The sequence below is a fragment of the Leptonotus elevatus genome, chromosome 1 (assembly GCF_054856555.1).
Source record: "Leptonotus elevatus isolate MCC_2025b chromosome 1, RoL_Lele_1.0, whole genome shotgun sequence".
In the NCBI taxonomy this organism is placed as follows: domain Eukaryota; kingdom Metazoa; phylum Chordata; class Actinopteri; order Syngnathiformes; family Syngnathidae; genus Leptonotus; species Leptonotus elevatus.
In genome coordinates this window covers 17,179,259-17,199,036 of record NC_141239.1, presented here as the reverse complement: position 1 = coordinate 17,199,036, position 19,778 = coordinate 17,179,259, and the positions used below count along the sequence as shown (strand labels likewise).

At 38.8% G+C, this 19,778-nt stretch overlaps 2 protein-coding genes across 3 annotated transcripts; both read left to right on the top strand.

Annotated features, from left to right (window-relative positions):
- The first annotated feature begins 931 nt into the window (after positions 1-931).
- On the top strand, positions 932-9,699 carry LOC147181103 (angiopoietin-related protein 3-like). Its single transcript, XM_086078612.1, has 7 exons — positions 932-1,486; positions 3,415-3,525; positions 4,991-5,111; positions 5,525-5,638; positions 6,060-6,155; positions 8,147-8,419; positions 8,499-9,699. The coding sequence occupies exons 1-7, from the start codon at positions 983-985 to the stop codon at positions 8,720-8,722; spliced, it is 1,443 nt and encodes a 480-aa protein (XP_085934738.1). The 5' UTR covers positions 932-982; the 3' UTR covers positions 8,723-9,699.
- Positions 9,700-9,850: 151 nt separating this feature from the next.
- LOC147181102 (phosphoglucomutase-1-like) lies at positions 9,851-18,635 on the top strand. 2 transcript variants are annotated; one of them, XM_086078579.1, is made up of 11 exons: positions 9,851-10,643; positions 12,055-12,217; positions 12,366-12,512; positions 12,603-12,728; positions 14,324-14,514; positions 14,662-14,816; positions 15,836-15,951; positions 16,030-16,165; positions 16,632-16,815; positions 16,915-17,043; positions 18,195-18,635. In XM_086078579.1, the coding sequence occupies exons 1-11, from the start codon at positions 10,386-10,388 to the stop codon at positions 18,282-18,284; spliced, it is 1,695 nt and encodes a 564-aa protein (XP_085934705.1). In that variant the 5' UTR covers positions 9,851-10,385; the 3' UTR covers positions 18,285-18,635. The 2 variants fall into 2 exon arrangements, with proteins under 2 accessions (XP_085934705.1, XP_085934713.1); XM_086078587.1 differs by lacking the exons at positions 16,915-17,043; positions 18,195-18,635 and having other exon boundaries at positions 16,030-16,238; positions 16,632-16,765.
- The last annotated feature ends 1,143 nt before the right edge of the window (positions 18,636-19,778 follow it).

Below are 19,778 nucleotides of genomic sequence, written 5' to 3'. Positions count from 1 at the left end.
TTTGAAAAATTGACACATTTTGCATTGACGCAAGTGGTTTTCGTCCATCAATGTAATCGTCAATCCGTCAAAAATGTGGCTATCCGTCATTGACGGACGCTCATTTTGCTGCGACATCAACGAATGAAAGATTGACGGTTCCGCTTGAAATATTGAGGGATTGACAATGACGGAAGGGTGTCCAGAAAGTTTGACGATTGCCGAATGATGGACGCTCAAAATTCATTGACGCACCCACCTCTGGTTTTCAGCGAAAAAACAAAACAGAAGTTGCCTCTCACAGTGGCAACGTAAGATGGCTGCCCTCTGGCTTGGGCCGTGAGGAGTCTATTGATAGTCCATTCGTATGTAAGTTTGTGCTACTTTCGAGTCATGTGACTGACGCGAAATGGAATGTAATCATCATCAAAGAACCACCCTGACTGACGAACAAGGAAGCAGCGTTAAATATAACAAAACTCACCCCACCTGAGGTTATTTTTTGTGAAAAAGTGGATTTCCCAGACGGCAAGACGTATTTCCCAAAATGGTGACGTAGTATGGTACAATGGAGGGAAATTTCAAGGGCACACAGGTGACACTGCATCAGAAGCAACTGATGATTCAATATCTTGCTTGAGTGTTCTTCAACTGCACTAAGTGGCAGTCAACCCAAATTTACTGCTGGGCGATTATTTATCGCCCGTCCAAAGGGAACAGAAGTCAATAAACCCCAACCAAACTGAATCTCACATCTGTGCAACATGTGTAGCACGCTAGAATATGATAATGATGAACATTAAACGACGGTTAGCAGTTTGAATTTCCAGGCTGGCACGCAGAGAAAGAGGAGACTCCAAACACACAGGAATTGATCTGATCCAAGTGAATCATTAACATGCTTGTGACAGTGTATAAAGCTCATGATGTTCCCCCTGTGGCTCCTCAGCCAGTCACAGAGGAGGGAGACGGCTGTCAGCGGTAGGATAAGCAGAACAACAACATGAAAACAAGTCTGATTTACTTCTTTGTTCTCGCTGGCGCCTGTCTCCCTGTCCTGTGCGGCAAAGAGGAGCAGCCCACCCCCGGGCCCGTGGCTTCTGCTGAAACCCGCTCGCACTTTGCAGCTCTGGATGACGTGCGACTCCTGGCCAACGGCCTCCTCCAGCTGGGCCAGAGCCTGCGGGATTTTGTGCACAAGACCAAGGGCCAGATCAATGATATCTTCCAAAAGCTCAACATCTTCGACCGGTCATTCTACCAACTTTCTGTGCTGGCCAGTGAAATCAAGGATGAGGAAGAGGAGCTGAAGAAGACGGCGGTGGTTTTGAAAGCTAACAATGAAGAGATCAGGGGCATATCTGTCAAAATCAGCTCCAAGGTGGACACCATCATGCAGGAGAAGATCTCTCTGCAGAGCAAAGTGGAAGGCCTGGAAGAGAAGCTGAGGAGTCTGTCTCAGGGCTTGTGGACCGGCGACCAAGTGGGAGAGATCGTTGGCCTTAGGGTAAGGCTTCGCCCTCCACTTGCTTCATCCAGGAAGTTCAGCAGAACGATTTCATAAACCTTTGTGTGATGCTGAATTGTAGTCATCAAAAAGCAGCTACGCCCTAAAAGCGATCCGCTGGACTAAACAAAAATCTTTTTAAAAATGCTATAATTTGTTACAGCTAAATTTCTTAGTTTTTCTCAAATTATATTCAAGATTTGGTTGAAAGCATCATTTTCAATTTAATATAAATCAAATATGTTTATTTTGGCACAACCCAAAAAAAATAAGTTACATTCAAGTAACTTTTTACTTTGGAATAAACTAATTAATTTGCTTTTGTTACAGTCAATTTTATTACTTTGCCCTGAATTGAATATCTGATTCAAGTATGTATGAACAAAATTTGTGGGGTACAACCTGAACTGGTTGATCAAACATCCACATCACCACATCAAGGGGCATTTTAGTGTTCAATTAAACAACCATGCATGTTTTGGGAGGAAACTAAATTACAGTGGAACCTTGGAGTTTGAACGTCTCGGAACTCGTACAATTCGGACTTCAACCAAAAAATCGGAGTAAAAAATGCTTCGGAGTTTGAACTTATTTTCGGAGTTCGAACTTGGGAACGGATTAATTGCATTTACATTATTTCCTATGGGAAAACATGTTTCGGAGGTTAAACAATTCGGATTTTGAACACTTCGCAGGAACAAATTATCTTCAAACTCTGAGGTACCACTGTACCTGGAGAATGCCCACGGAGGGACCAGGAGAATATGGAAGCTCTGATTAGGAAGGCTGGAGGCTAACTTTGAACCCTGGACCGCTGAACTGTGAGGGTTATGTGCTTACCAGTGGGCCACCAAGCCAGCTAAGTTTCTAGTTCAAATTTATTTGCAGTTAAATAGTAAACTGCTATGTTATTGTAGGAAATTTTGACATTTTTTATGAATACAAATGAGAATTTAAGACAGGAGAAATTGTTTTTTAGGCAAGTTTTTCTTACATTAAAAAAAACAGTTTTATGTTTATATATTTTTTATGTAAAAACTTTTATAGGGACAGTTTTCCTGTTTTGCTGCCATTTTGTTATTTGACTACAAATATATTTTTGTTTTATTTTAATTGCAAACTTAGCTAGCTCGGTGGCCCACTGGTAAGACGTCCGCCTCACAGTTCAGCAGTCCAGGGTTCAAATCCAGCCTCTACCCAACCTGTGTGGATCTTGCATCGTAGGTATTCTGCAGGTACTCTGATTTCATCCCCCAAGCGTGACACGGTAGGTTAATTGAACACTAAATTGTCCCTGTTGGACAGTCGTAGAGATGATGCTGGGCAGTGATGGCTGCAGTTGCATGCAAAGCTCAGTAGATGTGCGGATTAGATGTCCACAAAATGTTTTTTGTTTTTTTGTTGATGGGTGGTAGGAAGGGGCATTTTTACTATTGCAGTGTCCATCCAACTCAGGGTTTGAACTCACGCCGATCCCACATCACTGGTTTGGAACCGCAGAGTGCTGAACACAGCTAATAATCCAGGCGGCTTCTGTGGTAGCTCAACACCTTATTAGACGGTGTTGACTCCAGAGGACTGTGCTCAAAATAATCGTTTTTCAGGCCTCAACATCGTTTCTCCAGAGCACATTTTGTGAAGCTCCTCTTTTTTTGGTGGTGATTTGATCATCTGATTATTTTGATCATGCACAGTGATCATTCCCACTGACAGGCACTGTTTATACTCATTTGCATATTTCCACATTGATTGAGATGTATGAAAGGAATGTGCTTGGCTTCATGCGTACGCACAGATTCATGCATTTATTTATTTATTTTTTTGTGCATGCGACATTTTCTGGATTTGTCCGTACGTCATGTTTTAGTATGAACAACAGGTCTTACCCACCGCCCCTCTTCCCTAACTCACTCGTTTCTTTCAACCAGGGAGTGATGAACACCCAGGAGCAAAGCATCACAGAGCTGCTGAAGGCTGTGAGGGAGCAAAGTGATCAACTCAACTACCAGAGAATTAAGATCAAGAGCCTGGAAGAAAAGGTAGTGGAATATTTAAAAAAAAAAAAATTTAACAAAGGAATTGCCCTGACATGTCCAAATCACGCACATATTAGAAATAACCTGAAGTGATTCTTGGTTCAGGATTTACACAAAGGCAGCAGTGATGAAGTAGCTGTCCTTATCTTGAATATCCCAACAGTATCAAAAGTACTCGCTTGCAATTGTAGTAACGTTTGAAGCAACGTTAACATTGCTTTTCATATTTTTGTTGTCATTTTTGTACCTGCACTAGCCAAAGCATTTCTGAAGCGTTTTGCTTTTACAAAGATAAGAATGCTCAGTTTTATTGATACTGTCAGAAAAGATTTATTATTGTGCTCGTAGTTTCCGTTGGGTTATAAATGCACTGCATTTTTCTGAGACTAAGTATTGGACACACCCCACATTAGGATGCTGTGTTGTGACGATGGAAAAACTGTCAATAAAACCTGATGATTATTTTCTAAGACCAGAGATGGGCGCGTCAAAGAATTTTGAGCGTTCGTCGTTCGATACTCGTCAACAGTCGTGACACTCATTCATCATCGTCAATCCATCAATATTTCAAGCTGAACTAAACTGTAATCGTCAATGTTATTTTAACCGGGCTCCCGTCATGCTAAGCTACATTTTATCACCACTATTTTGTTATGTTCCTATTGTTTTCCACATGAAGTATGTGCACACAGTCGTAACCATAGATATGACCCCGAGATGTCTCGTCCGCGCTGTGAGCCAATGGGAGGAAACGTGAGCACAGGGCAGCCATCTTGGAACAAGGCTGCTCGATCACTCATAACATTACAGTCAATGGACTTAAAAATAACCGTAGATTGCTCAACTCTCCCAAATTCTCAACCGATTTTCATTTTTGCTGTTAGATATGACACAAGAGATGATACAAACTATTACGTGGTTTTCAAAAATATTTTTTTTTTTTTTTAATTCAGCCGGAATCATAGTCATGTTAATAAGGTTTGGAATAAACAAATCAGTTTTTGAATCCGTCAAGAATTCAGCGAGTTACGAGTATTCATCCATTTTACCACTGACTGCAGCACAGCAAACCAGATAGTCGCCTGTTCCAAGATGGCCGACCAATGGTCACGTTGCTGATCACGTGATGAGACATCTAGTGTTTATATTTATGGTCCGTTGGTACTGACTCTGGTTATTGATTACACTGATGGACAAAACCCACTTCCAGCAAGGCTTAGTCTGTCAAAAAAAATTCTAAGATTCCCTTCATTCGTTAATCGTCAACAAAACGGGCGTCCATCATTGATGCTTTACTGGAACTTCCGTCAATATTGACAGAATGCCCAGCTCTGGTAAAGACAGAAATGTTCATACTGCTCATTTATTGGTTCTTAGAGAATTTGCAACTAAATGTGTTTTAGTCTCAACACTGAGGTGGATGTATTATGTGTATATAAATAATAATAAATAAATAAATGTTTCCTAGCTTACAGCCAGCACATTTGCCCAAGACACAATTGAAAGGATGCCTGAATCCTTCAACAGCGATACACCAACACTCAGCCCTTATCTGGTCTCAGACTCCAGCAAGAAAACTGCAGATATGGGTGAGATCAGTATCAGCGTCGCATGGGAGCTTCATAGAATATTCGAATTGCTATCTGTCAGGAAATGTGTTTATTCAGTCTGACTGTGTGTGTGTGTGTGTGTGTGTGTGCGTGTGTGTGTGTGTGTGTGTGTGTGTGTGTGTGTGTGTGTGTGTGTGTGTGTGTGTGTGTGTGTGTGTGTGTGTGTGTGTGGTGTGTGTGTGGGTGTGTGTGTGTGTGTGTGTGTGTGTGTGTGTGTGTGGGTGTGTGTGTGTGTGTGTGTGTGTGAGATCAATGTGTTAGATTTCCCAGACATCAACCCTACTTTTGTCTTAAGTGATGCCTGGCATACAGTATCTGCAGGGCTTACTGAGCCAAATGGTTTGACTTTAAACGCTGCTCATTTCAAGCTTGTTTTGCTCCATTTGAAATAGATCTCCCATCAGACTGCAATGAAGTATTCAACAGAGGTGAGAAAATCAGTCAAGTGTACGCCATCAGACCGAATGGATCGGAGCCCTTCAAGGTGTTTTGTGACATGAGTGCAGGTAAAGTAATTTCTCGGGGGGGAGGGGGGGTTCATTCTTCCAAACTTTCTTCCTCCATGCTACAGTATGCTGATTACTTGCTTTACATATCACACAAGCAGGTGCACCCCAATAAAGTAGATTATCACAGATTTTTTTTTTGTAGTTTTGTAATTTCGGCATTTAAAAAAATGAATTCAATGTTTCATATAAAAAATTACATATAAAAAAAAAAAAGTGTATTGAATCTATATGAAATCTGTTCGATATGTCTTTATATTAGTACTTTCTGAGTTGAACCACTGATATACTGTAACTTGAGTTTTCCACAGTATTTTAATTTATTTAGACGCACCATTTTTTTCTTTTTAAACTATGCTGGAACAAAAGCAAAATGAAAAAAAAACTTCATTTTTTATTTGTTGTATTGGCTTTCTTCTAGATCATGGAGCAACTGTCATCCAGCGAAGGAAGGACGGCTCTGTCAACTTTGATCAAACTTGGGAGAAATATGAAAATGGATTTGGAGATTTTCACGGTATGTCAAAGAAACAAAAAAAAAAACTTTATTTATATGATAGGCTGCAAAGGCCAAAATAACATTTACCTCTCATTGCCGTTGTCAAGTAACCCAAGGGTCAGCTGTTCAGTTCCTGCTATCTTCAAGTCATGTGTCATTGTGTCCTTAGGAAAGACACGTCACACACGCCGCTCACCCTGGTGTATGGCAGGTGCAAATGTTTGGTGGTGGTCGGAGGGGCCGTAGGCGCACACCGGCAGCCACGCCTGTCAGCCTGCCCCAGGGCAGCTGTGGCTGTAGTTTACCGCCACCAGTTAGAATGTGCGAGTGCGTAAATAATGCATCCGTTGTAAGAGCTTTGAGTGTGTGAAAACAAAAGATAAAGCGCCATATACAGTAAATGAAATGCATTCTTATTATCATACACAAAAAAAACTCACATCTAAAAAAAACTTCTCACACATACATCTGCCACTTTATAAAGTTAAAAATTTGCGAGAAAAAAACTCGTAGGGTCGCTATGGTCTAACGTGAGGATTTGGCGGTGGTTAATGGGACTTCGTTTATCAAATGAAAAGGCGGGATGGAGGCAGATTTATTCTTAATTTAAACTTTACTGTCATACATGGCAGCAAGAGCGACAACACTTCCTGATCCCCTATCAGCTGACTAACACTAACCAATCAGAAGCTAGCATACTTTAGGTAAATACAAGTGAATGGTGGGGAGCAAAAGATTCGACACATCAACTTAGCTACTAGCCTACTTGTACAAAAAAAATTAAAATAAATATATGAATGTGTAAATAATAATTCTGGAAACGCAAATGCACTAGTAAATTTATGTTTTAACAAATTACCTTAAATGCTTGATCATCAGGGTGGGGACATTCGCAAAGCAAGCGTCTTTGTCGCTGGCAGTACCCAACGCTTCAAAGTTGGATCGCTTAACATGATATGGTTAAAGCCATTACTATCTTCTTATTTGAAAACCCGTCCGAAAAGTATTGGCACACACATCGAGAGTAGTACGCGACGTGTATTCCTTGTAAGTTTCTGAGTTTTTTTCTTGCAAATTTGTTCTCTGAATATTGCCCCCGCCCTCTAAAAAAAGATACTAATAAATTATGCGTGGCAGTAATACGCTGTAATACTTTTACACTCTAACAATAGCCAACTTAAATAATTGCTTCAATTGGTAACACACAATTGAATTAGGTTAATCCAAAGTGAATATTTAAATTTAATTAATTATCAGTTGTTCATTAAACTAATATATTTGGATTAATTTAATTCAAACGTGTGTCACCAATTGAAGCAATTATTTAAGTTATTTAAAGTGAATAGCCTATTTAAGTTTAATTAATTACCGGTATCAGTTCTTCATTAAACTCATATATTTGGATTAACTTAATTCAAATGTTGTGTCACCAATTGAAGCAATTGTTTAAGTTGGTTCAACAATTCTGTTTTTTGAGTGAAACACTTCTTTTATTTTGTGAGTGAGACTTTCTTTTTTTTTACTTCATATTTTATGTGTGAGAGAGTTTATTTTGGTGTGTGTTTTTTTTAATTTTTTTAATTTATTTATTTTTTATTTGTAATACCTCACACACTTTCAGTCACCATCAACGTTGTCTAAGAATGTTAAATAAAATTTACTTCTAAAACTATCCAAAAATGCCGGCCGGCTTCAGCTCTTTCGTCCATCCGGGTGCAATCTTCAACCCAATCTGCTCAAAAGCCACAGCTACCCATTGAGTGGAGTAGGAAAACAAGCCAGCATTTTGAAGTAAAGTATCTGCTTAAAAGACGCTATGCTAATCAATTAATTCCACTCCAAAATACTTGGGAGTGTTGTGGTCATTTTGATACATGTTGAAGTCATTTTCTTACTGTGCGTCTCGCAGTAGTCTGTCGCTGCTTTGTTTGTGCAATGATGTGGCTGTAACTAGCCCTCTCGTGTTTCTTTCTGTGCTTCTCATTTGTGGTCAACCATGTCTCTTCCAGGGGAGTTTTGGCTGGGTCTCGGGAAGATTCACTCGCTGGTCGCACGGGGCAATTCAGTCCTCCACATCCATCTGGAAGACTGGAAACAGAACAAGCGCTTCATCGAATACACTTGCGGCCTTGGCGGTCCAGAGAGCAACTACACTATTCACCTCAAGCTGCTGTCAGGAGATCTGACCGACCCCATGAAGAACCACACGGGCATGATGTTCTCCACTAAGGACAGGAACAATGACAAGAACCGGGACCCCAACTGTGCCCGCAACTGCACAGGTAAAGGTGATGTCATCGCTTGACAAATCAAGGCGTCTAAACTATATTTTTGGTTCATTTGTATGTCTTGAAACTTAAGGTGGTTGGTGGTTCAATAGCTGCGGAGACACCAACTTGAACGGAAGATATTTCCTCACGAGACACAAGGGACGTTCGGACCGTCGAAAAGGCATCCATTTGAAGCCGGGTCGAAAAGCTTCTTACTCGCTTAGATTCACGCAGATATCCATCCATCCCTTCAACGCGTCCTCGTCGTCATCTGAGACAGGTGGCTTCATCACAAATAACAACAGCAAGCGCTGAATAGGAAACAGGAAACAGTGTGCGGAGGCCTCTTCGGGAAAGCTTTGCTATGTGTGGGCAGCCATCATTTCAGAAGGTATTGGCTCAGTGTGGGACTGGTCACAGGATTGAAGTTTAAAGCAACACCGTTAAGTGTTGTGTCAAAAAACACAGGACATGCTAATTGCTAGGCTAATTGCTAGGCTAATTGCTAGGATGAATTTAAAATATATATATATTTAACATACAATTTGAATATTTCCTTCTGTATATTTCTATTTATCTATCTATCTATCCATCCATCTGCCTGTTAATTAAATCATACATTAAAGAACAAACGGGGGGAAAAATGTCAGTTTATTGCAATAAATAAATAATTTCCAAGTATTTTACTCTTCAGTAAACCTGTAAACAGTCATTTTCTATTTAAAACATGATCCCCTTTGAGTCACATTGACAAAAGTGAGTACCCCCTCTTCACATTTGTGTAATTATTTTTATTAGATCGATAATGGTTTAACACTAAAGAAATGACATCCAAAAAAACATGCTAATTTAGTTTTATGAATGTCTTTAGAGTCATGTTCATCAGAAATGAATGAAGGAGAGTTGCTAAAAGCCTAGCACCATTTTTTTCAAGTATATAAATATAAAGAGAAATGGTCAAAATTGGCATATTAATTGACGCTCCTTATAATTACCATGGTGGGATCGAAAACGATAATACAATAAGCGGGGTTCCAGTGTTTTACAAACCAATTTGTGCAATATGTCTGCCATTGTATCTGATGATGTGATTTGTATTACTTAACTTAGCAATGGCCAACTTCGCCTAATGTTGATATAGTTTCTGGTGAAGATATCCCTAATATTATATTGATAGAACCATAATTTAGATCTGTATCTTTTATTATTTGGTGTATTTTATCCCATATGGGGGGGGCTCTTTTTTCTGGCATCAAACACTTGTGGGTACTGTTAATAAACAGTAGAGGGCAGTGCAGTTCTTTCTTTTTAATGTACATTGTACATGGACCACACACTTTTGCATGATTGCATCCAATCTGCTGACTCATATTCTGAGTTTATACTGAGACTGGCAACCATTCCCTTTATTTTCCTTTTTTATCGAACTCACATTAAGTTGAATTGCACTCTTCGTGTGTTTTCCCTTTTTGCTGTAATGGACCAGTGCTAACCACTGTGCTGTATCTATTATTAGAGTAGATAATGTGTTTTGTCAATACGCTGTCGACGCCATATTCTGTATCTCCTTTCAATTTCTGTCCAGTGATATTTGTGATTGCCGCTTTCAATGCTAATGCTCCTCCTTAGAAGTGAGATGCCATCCATGTTTTGCATGTCGTTACTGTGGAGCCTTGCTGCGTAGCAAACAGCTCGCTTCCACAGACACACCCAAACACAACTTTATGGCTTGACAGTGATCTCCCTGCACATGTGGGAAGGAGCGTCTTCGGTTACTCGCCCCGCGTCTGCGCACACACACATTAGTTTGAAAGGTTATTTTAGGTCCAGTAAGAACCACTGTGCACACTGCGGGGGAAATAATAGGAGCAGTCAAGATTTCAGCCAGCAGTTGCGTCCCTGTAATACGTTCTCTCAAAACAACAGCTTTCCTCGAGCCTGGTCTGCCGCCGCACTGGGTTGAATTTTCAAAACAAAGATGGACAACAGTCCTTTGCGGGTGCTGACTGTCCCGACATCCCCTTACCCTGACCAGAGACCTGGTACCAACGGTCTGAGGAGAAAGGTCCATGTCTTCCAGTCCAGGAGGAACTATCTGCACAACTTCATTCAGAGTATCTTCTCCTCCGTTGACCTCCGTGACCGCCAGGGTTCGGCAGTGGTGGTGGGGGGAGATGGACGCTTCTTTAACCAAACAGCCATTGAGGTTATTGTGCAGATGGCAGCTGCCAACGGGGTCAGTGACACCATCTGTGTTCATTTACTTAATTTGTCCATGCACAGTGCGAGCATCCTTAGAATTGTTACTTTGTGTGTATAAACCAGTTATATAAGTCCTTCATTGTTTTTGTTCTAACTTGGGTTATAAACGTTTTGGAATTTTCAATACAGCTTTTTTTATCATTTTATTATTGTTAATTTATTATTATTATCATCATCATCATTATTATTATTATTAATATTTAGTTTTGTTTTTAAATTTAGTTAGTTAGAGGAGGTTTCTTAGGGCCCCCCCCACCCCCAAATGCTGAATTTTAGTTTTGTTTGCATTAGTTTTAGTATTAGCTTTAGTTTTTTTTAAGATATCTCAAACCTCATAGAGTTGTGTTTTGTTTTTTTTATAACATTTTTAAAACCACTATCTCCAAACCAACTACAGGTACTGTATAGCAGTACGCAGACTTTAAAGTACAATGAGAAGAAGAAGAAGAACAATAAGGGCAGTGCATAATAGTGCTTCTAAAATTAGATGCATCACAACCCTCAAGTCTTCAAGCTACGTGTTATATGTGCCCCCACTAGTCTAACCACAACATTCTGATTACGGTTGTGTTTGTGGAATATGAATTAAGCAGCAGAATCCACCTGTTTTTATCCATCTCAGGGGGCGGCCATTTTGCCACTTGCTGTCCACTGTAAATGAGATCACAGTTGCTCAGGTAACGTCGACCAATCAAGGCTCAGCTAGTGACGTCACATGACCGCACTCAGAAAACAGGTGAGCCGCGATTGGTCATCACTTGAGTCGCCAGTCACTGTGATGATGTCATTTTTGATCAACAGCAAGTGGCAAAATGGCCGTCCCCTGAGATGGACAAAAACGGGTGGATTTTGCTGCTTAATTCATATTCCATAAACGTAATCAGAAGGTCGTGTTTAAACTTGTGGGGCTGCATAGAACATTATATTGTAATAATTACATTTAATAATAATTGTATTCCAATTAATTTAATACTGAATATGTTTGAATGAGGTCAACTAATAGTGTAAGGGTTCAGTTTTCTCTCAGAATCAGAGTGAATGTCAATGTCAGGTTATTTTTCTGCATGTGTCCTGCAATTATCATGCAATCAATTCAGGTTGTAGTTACCAGCTCCCCATAAACCTAAACAGGTAAACAGTATAGAAAATGAAAGGATGGTTATATCTTTGCAGTACATCTTCACTTTCCATGCTCAGGGAATAATCTTGACGCAATTTACAAGCGTGAAATACACAACCTGCTCTTCAAGTGCCTCAACTTACATTGGTGAAGTGAAATTTTACTCCTTGGAGCAAGAAACACATCAAATCCACAAAAGTGCTATGCCTGCTAACACCAATTCGAGTAAAACACGCAATGACATGTACCTGTGACATTTTCTCAGGTGGGCTGTCTCATCATTGGTCACCATGGACTAATGTCCACACCGGCCTGCTCCTGCGTGATCAGGAAATTCAAAGCCATTGGTGGCATCATCCTCACCGCCAGTCACAATCCAGCGGGGCCTGATGGAGACTTTGGCATCAAGTTCAACACTGCAAATGGAGGTATGCAGGAGCATCAGTTAAAAGTAATAGTATCCTACGAGAGAATGTTCTCAGAGTCACTGAGCCAGACTGTACAAGGCACGAGATGCATAGAGATGTTTGAAACGAAAAAAAAAAAAAAACATTCACTCATTCATGCCTCATCAAGGACCGGCCAATGATGCTGTCACCAGCAAAATCTACCAGATCAGCAGAACCATTGAAGAGTTTGCCATCTGCCCCGGACTCAGACTGGATCTAATGACGCTGGGCAAACAGACATTTGATCTGGAGAATAAATTCAAACCTTTCACAGGTAATTTAATCAAAAGCAAAATTGAAGAAATGTACATTTTGACGCACAAAACCAGCAAAACTCAAAGTTTCTCCTCCATGTCATTTCAAGTTGAAATTGTGGATGCTGTGGAGTCCTATGCTAACTTGATGAGGAATATTTTTGACTTTGCTGCCCTGAAGGAGCTCCTATCCGGCGAGGACCACATCACGATAAGACTGGATGCCATGCATGGAGGTGAAAACGTAGTTTAGGTGTCGATCTATCTGATTAACGAACATGTAAAATCTTTGTTTGACTCCAGCGTAGCACGTGTTCACATTGTTTGCATGAGGTTCACACTTCTTTTCCTGAGGGATTCAATTAGAACCAGTGGTCAGTAACCTTTACTGTCAAAAGAGCCATTTTAGGCCAAATAAATAACCAAAAATGTTTGGAGCCACAAAACATTTGAACATTGTGATGAACGAAACTATGTGATCGTGTTAGCCGGATGTACTGTGCGCCCAGGCGCTTAACTCATTCACTGCCATCGACGACTATAGACGTCCAAAAATCATGTGAACTATTTCTCTTAGTTTAACATTTTTTTCATTACATTTTTTATGAAAACCTAGACAAAAAATTATTGTACATTTATAACAGATATATAATGTGTTATTAATCGTGAGTCAACTATTGAAGTCATGAGATTAATTACAAATACAAATTTTAATCGTCTGACGCCCCTTGTTTTAAATAATTTTTTCAAAAATTAGGGGCATGAGGCGATAATTCTTTTTTTAATTGTAATTAATCACATGACCTCAATAGTTAACTAACGATTAGTCACACATTTTACATCTGTTCTGAATGTATAATAAAAAAAATCTGTTTTCATACTCTTGTTAGCAAAAGTGGAAAAAATGTTAAACTATTAGAAATAGTTCAAATGAATTTTTGACGTCTATAGTCGTCAATGGCAGTGAATGAGTTAATAGAGCTGCACTATAACAGAAAAAGATGTAGCATCCAATAGTTTGAGATTCATTTTCTTCTACCTTTCGTCCTCCGTTTAAAAAAAAATAATATATATATATATATATATATATATTATTTCAGTCTTCGTTTTTCACATATTTTTAGGCTTTTCTGCCTTTCTTTAAAATGTCTTACATTTCTGGTAATTTTATAGACATATTGTGATTTTCAGCCTCTTTTTCCTTTTTTAGTACATCTTGTGGCTATTTTCTGCATCCATTTTCTGACATTTAATTTTCAGTACTTGTTTTGGATATTTTATAGTTACTTTTTTTCTGCCTTTTTTTTTAATTCATTTCTCCGACATTTTTGGCAATTCCATTTTTATTTCATGGTCATTTTCTACTTTTCCTCTTCCTTTTTGGACATTTTTAGGGTGTTTTTTGTAGTTGTTTTTAACTTTTTCATTTACCTTTCGTCTGAGAATTTTGAACTGACATTTTTTGAATATTTTAATTATTCATTTTAAATCCAAGTCATTAATTCATTTAAAGAATGTTTGATCTAAAAATAAATATAAGTATGTAAAAAAAAAAAAAAAAAGTAATTTCTAGTATTTTATTTCATTTTTTAGAGATCCACAGGGAGCAATAGGAGAGGGACTAAAAAGCCGAATGTGGCTCCAGAGCCGCAGGTTGCAGACCTCTGAGTTAGCCTCTTTCAGTTGTCCAAAATATCTATCATCAGCTTTCTGTGACTTACAATAAATGTATATGTTCCCAAGCTCAAGTCCACAGTCCAACTTCATACAACAGGTAAGCCGCCCGCAGGTTCATGTTTGTCTTATAGTGTCCCACCTGTTTCCACTGTAGTGGTAGGTCCATACGTGAAGCGTATTCTGTGCGAGGAGTTGGGCTGTCCTGCCGATTCTGCCGTTAATTGTGTCCCAATGGAGGACTTTGGAGGTCAACGTCCCGATCCCAACCTCATCTACGCCGCAGACCTGGTTGACAGCATGCGGGATGGAGAGCATGACTTTGCCGCAGCGTTTGATGGTGATGGGGTGTGTGCCCCTACATTTAGATGTTAAGAAAACAATAGAAGCAAATTGTTGTGTTTCGCAATTGAAATAAATCAGACATCTGTGACTAGAATTAATGTGAACCGGAGGTCTTTACTCATTCTTTCTGTCTACTTATTGGCTCTGTAGGATCGAAACATGATCCTCGGGAAGCACGGCCTCTTTGTCACCCCGTCTGACTCTGTGGCCGTGATTGCTGACAACATCTTTTGCATCCCATACTTTCAGCACCGAGGGGTGAGGGGCTTCGCCCGCAGCATGCCCACAAGTGCAGCCTTAGACAGGTAAAACGCTTGGCCTGGTAATGTGTTGATTGCAGTAGAGCCTCTTGAGTTGAATGCTACAAAGTTATACAAAATGTGACCCACATTTTCAGGAGAGAACAGATTGAATGCATTTGCGCACACCAATCTCATCTCTCAGACCCTAATGAGTCCATTTCTGCTTCCGCAATGTCAAAGCATGTGTATACTTCCACCGCCATGATTTTTAATGGGAACAGGGGGAGCGGCTTCGATTGGCCGGGAGTCGGCTGCATTCCATCCCGCAATGGCGCAAAAGCTCCCTTACGCTCAATTGTTTAACTTTATACAGCTTGAATATTGCTATATAAACACTTTATATACCAGGGGTCTCAAACTTGTGGCCTGGGGGCCATTTGCAGCCCACAGGATGGTATTTTGTGACCCACACAGTTGTTTGTTTGTAAACACTCATGGGCTACCACATCTCAGACTCCTGACAGCTTTCGGTGAAACGTAATTCTGGAGTGACTTTTTCAAGACTTGATATGAAGAGAAAAGTTGGGAACAAGAACAGACAGTTTGAAGAAAAAACAGAGACGGGTTGTTGTTTTTATAGTACTGGAGCGCCCTGCCATGTCATGAATGCACAGATGAGTTGCAGTGCTCAAGAAATCAGACTTCATGACTCATTGCTCATCTAGACATTCTGAGAATTTGTAATATTTTGAACGGTTATTAATAAAGACTGAAATTATTGGATTAGTTGTACTTTTTTTAATCCTATATACTTTTTTTTGTGGAATACTTGATGCAGTCCAGACCATCAGACTCTATCTCCGGCATACATTTCCATCATTTTATGGGACTGGGATTGGTGTTCGACCGAAGAGGTTCCATTGTATATTAAAAACCAATGAGCTAAAGCTTGGCTAGCTTTGACTATCTTTAGATAACCTTAGATGACCTTCAAATGTATTTATCACGTTTTGTGGTTTTGCTTCAGTCTCAATTCTATCTGCGTGTGCTTCAAATAATTTCTATTTCTGTATTTCTTGCAGAGTAGCCAAGGCAACAAAAATAGAGCTATATGAAACTCCCAATGGGTGGAAGTTCTTTGGAAACCTAATGGATGCTGGAAGACTGTCTTTGTGTGGAGAAGAAAGCTTTGGAACAAGTAATACTTCAGCCTTGTTATGACATATTCTTAGTATTTTTTTAGTGTATGATTGCTTTGTCCCATATCATGTTTCAGGTGGAGACCATATTCGGGAGAAGGATGGGCTTTGGGCTGCGCTGGCGTGGCTGTCCATCCTTGCGACAAGAAGGCAAAGTGTGGAAGATATACTTAAATACCACTGGCTAAAATATGGAAGAAACTACTTCACCAGGTCTGATGTGGCCAAAAGCAGCCGAGTTCAGGGACTGCCACATTTAGACCTTCTGTCATTAAATGAATCAAAAGTGAGAGATAGCAAAATCATTTGCTATGTTAGGTTCATTGAAAACTCTGCATGTGTGAATGTATTATGTTTACGTGGAGACCAGCACGAGGTGTAACCGCCTCTTGCCTAAAATCAGATGGTATAGGCTCCAGATTACACATGACCTTAATGAGAATAAGCGGTGTATATTACAGATTGGTCAAACCAGATTTGGAGGGGGAAACGTTTTTTTTGCTGAGCATTACTGCCATCTAGTGGGTGTTACATGCACATGCACGATCTAACCGTCTTTGTGCATGTAATGCAGCAGTGTAGTTTAACATTCTAAATTCAAGAGAAACACTTCTGAAGATGTTGGATATTACATTAGAATACAATCCTTTTTTGTTTTGTTTTGTTTTGTTTGCTCCAGATATGACTATGAGAACGTAGACATTGATGCAGCCTGTGAAATGATGGAAGATCTGGAGATCATGATTGCAGACAAGTCCTTTGTGAAGCGACGATTTGCAGTGGAAGACAAAATCTACCGAGTGGAAAAGGCGGACAATTTTGAATACACAGACCCAGTTGACAGCAGTATCACGCGGAACCAGGTGCTGTGTATCACAAATACTGCATTACATTTAAATACACTGTGCTGTGTGGTGTGTCAACACAGTCGAAATGTCTGTAAATTGACATTTCCTCTGTAGGGTCTGCGGATAATCTTCTCTGATGGCTCTCGAATCATCTACAGACTGAGTGGTACATGTAGTGGCGGGGCCACAGTTCGAATTTACTTGGAAAGCTATGAGAAGGAAGATGTCTTTCAGGAAACACAGGTAAATATGCATAAAACCAACTTACAACAAAATAATTTGAAATATATAATTATTTGTCTCCAATGTTTTAAGATTGTAGTGTTAGAATGCTGGGTGTCCAAACTTTTTCATCTTCTGGCCACATACAGAAAAAATACAGAAATTATTTGTCTTGAATGTATTTAGCACACTGAAATCAAGCAAGCAAACAGTTATTTATTCTTTATATTGTCTAGTTATTTTTGAAAAACTGCAACATAACAGCTTTCTGATCGGACTTTGACACAGAGCAGAAAGTGGAGGAAACAATTTTGCTTCTCAAATTGAATACCTCCACCACATTGTTATTATTCAGTCATAAATTGTTTATTCTTATCTTTGCATAATCTAAAAAAATATATATACAATATATAAACCAATTTATTAGTAGTAGTGGCATCTATTTGTTCGACACCTTCCCTCATTTTGAGTATATGCCGTGGCCGCAAAAGTGGATGGTGGGCTGCAAATGGCCCCCGCGCCATAGTTTGGACACTCCTACAATATGCCAGAAGTTACAAGGATCTTTTGGAATTATAAATTCATTTAAAAATATATATAAAAAATTAGGAGCAACAGGCAATTAAAATTTTATTTGTAATTAATCGTATGACTTCACTAGTTAACTCATGATTAATAGCAAATTGTATATCTGTTCTAAATGTACAATGAAAACAATTCAAGGTTTTCATACTCTTGTTAACAAAAGTGGAAAAAATGTTAAACGCATAGAAATAGTTTAAATTAATTTTCGACGTTTATAGCCGTCAATGGCAGTGAATGGATTTTTTTTTTTTTTAAGAAGAAAAGATAAAAAATTTGGAGCGTCAGATGATTAAAATTTTAATCGTAATTAATCACATGACTTTACTAGTTAATTCACGATTAATCACTAATTGTATATCTGTTCTAAATGTACAATAAAAAAGTATAGCTTTTCATACTCTTTTTAACAAAAAAGGGGGAAAATGTTAAACGAATAGAAATAGTTCAAATTAATTTTTGACGTTTTTAGCCGTCAATGGCAGTGAATGAGTTAATCTGCAGTTTATAATAATGCAACTTTGTGACGTCGACTTTTTTTTTTTATCATATCATTTCTACTCTGACCATATGTTGTTTTTGTGGGACAGGTGGTGCTGGCACCGCTAGCTACAATCGCTCTCAAGATTTCCCAGCTCCATCACAGGACTGGTCGAACCGGTCCATCAGTCATCACATAACCAAAACCGCAGTTGCTTTTATTTAAAATATGAACTTTATATTTCAACTTTTTATCCAACACATGTCTTTGAATTTGAGGCAACTGTATCATCATTGCACGTGACTGTGCCACATTAAAAAGCTTTTTATTTTTGATTTATGACTTGCTTCCTTTTTTTTTTCCACGTCATTTTTCATTCTGCTTCATCTGTTTTATTGTCCTTATCTATCAATGTGTAATTTGTATTTGTGAAATAGTATCACATGATCATCCATAACGCTTCATACTGGAAAATTGGAACTCACCAGTGAATGACGTCTGCAAATTGGAGTGAAATTGATGACTGCTGAGGGATGAAAAGCTGTCTTGCTCATGCATACATAATAAATACCTCATCACATAGCAGGTGATAGTTCCAGAAAATCATAGATAATAATAAAACTTAATTTGAGTTAGTATTGTTGTAGATTAGGTTGTATACCAACAATACAAGTTTCATACCACCATCCTACTTTATAAAGTTATGTACAGAATCTTCTTTTTTTTTTACCACTATGTTAATAGATTCCTTATAGACTAAATTCTCCAGTGATTGTAATTATCTGTATTCCATGGTTTTAGTGTATTGTGGCCCTCGTTTTCCTCTGGTAATACGGTACTATCAAGAGGAAAATGAGGGTCACCAGACCTAAAAACAAGGAGCATCAAGAAAGCCTGGGCTTCCCAGGCAATGCCACGGCAAAGGGATTCCCAGCCAACTACTGAAGATTGATATATCGTTTTGAAATATACCATCCATGCAAGAATCATTTTTTTCCATGCAAAACCACAATGCATACTTCCCAAACGTGATTTCTTCACGGTATTCTAATTTGGGGAAATCCTGTTTTCATGGGGTTGATGAGCTGGAAGCCCAAATAATGTAAAGATAAACAAATAAATACTTGAAATCAATTAAATTGTGGCCCCTGAATCTATAATTTATGAAAGTTTGACTTTTTGAATGGAATTGTGGAAATTATTCAACTTTTTGAGGATATAAAAAAAATTGATGAGCACCTGTATGTCATATCTTTTGAGGTCAAGTTACATCCAATTTGTACGAAACCGAAGAGTACACGGTGCTCAAATTTTTGGATCATTCCAAAATTTCCAAGATGGTGTCTTCGTTGTGCACATTTTAATTGTTATCCTTTCCACCATACTCTGGTTACCTGCCCGTGTTTTTATTTTTATTTTAAACAAGGGATCATTTTAAGCTTGCTTTTTGCTTAAGCTTCTTTAAAACGTCCTAACTTTTTTTTCATTTTTTATTATTCTTATTGACGAAGTTTCAATTAACAAGAGTTTTCAACAACAACAACAACTTTTTCCAAACTATTTTGTAGTTACATTAGTCTTGCTTATTTATTTATTTATTTATTTATTTATTTATTTATTTATTTGGTCATGTAACGTTTGCAACGTGTTGTATGTAGTCTTGAACGAAACGTGACGACATGCCAACATCGCT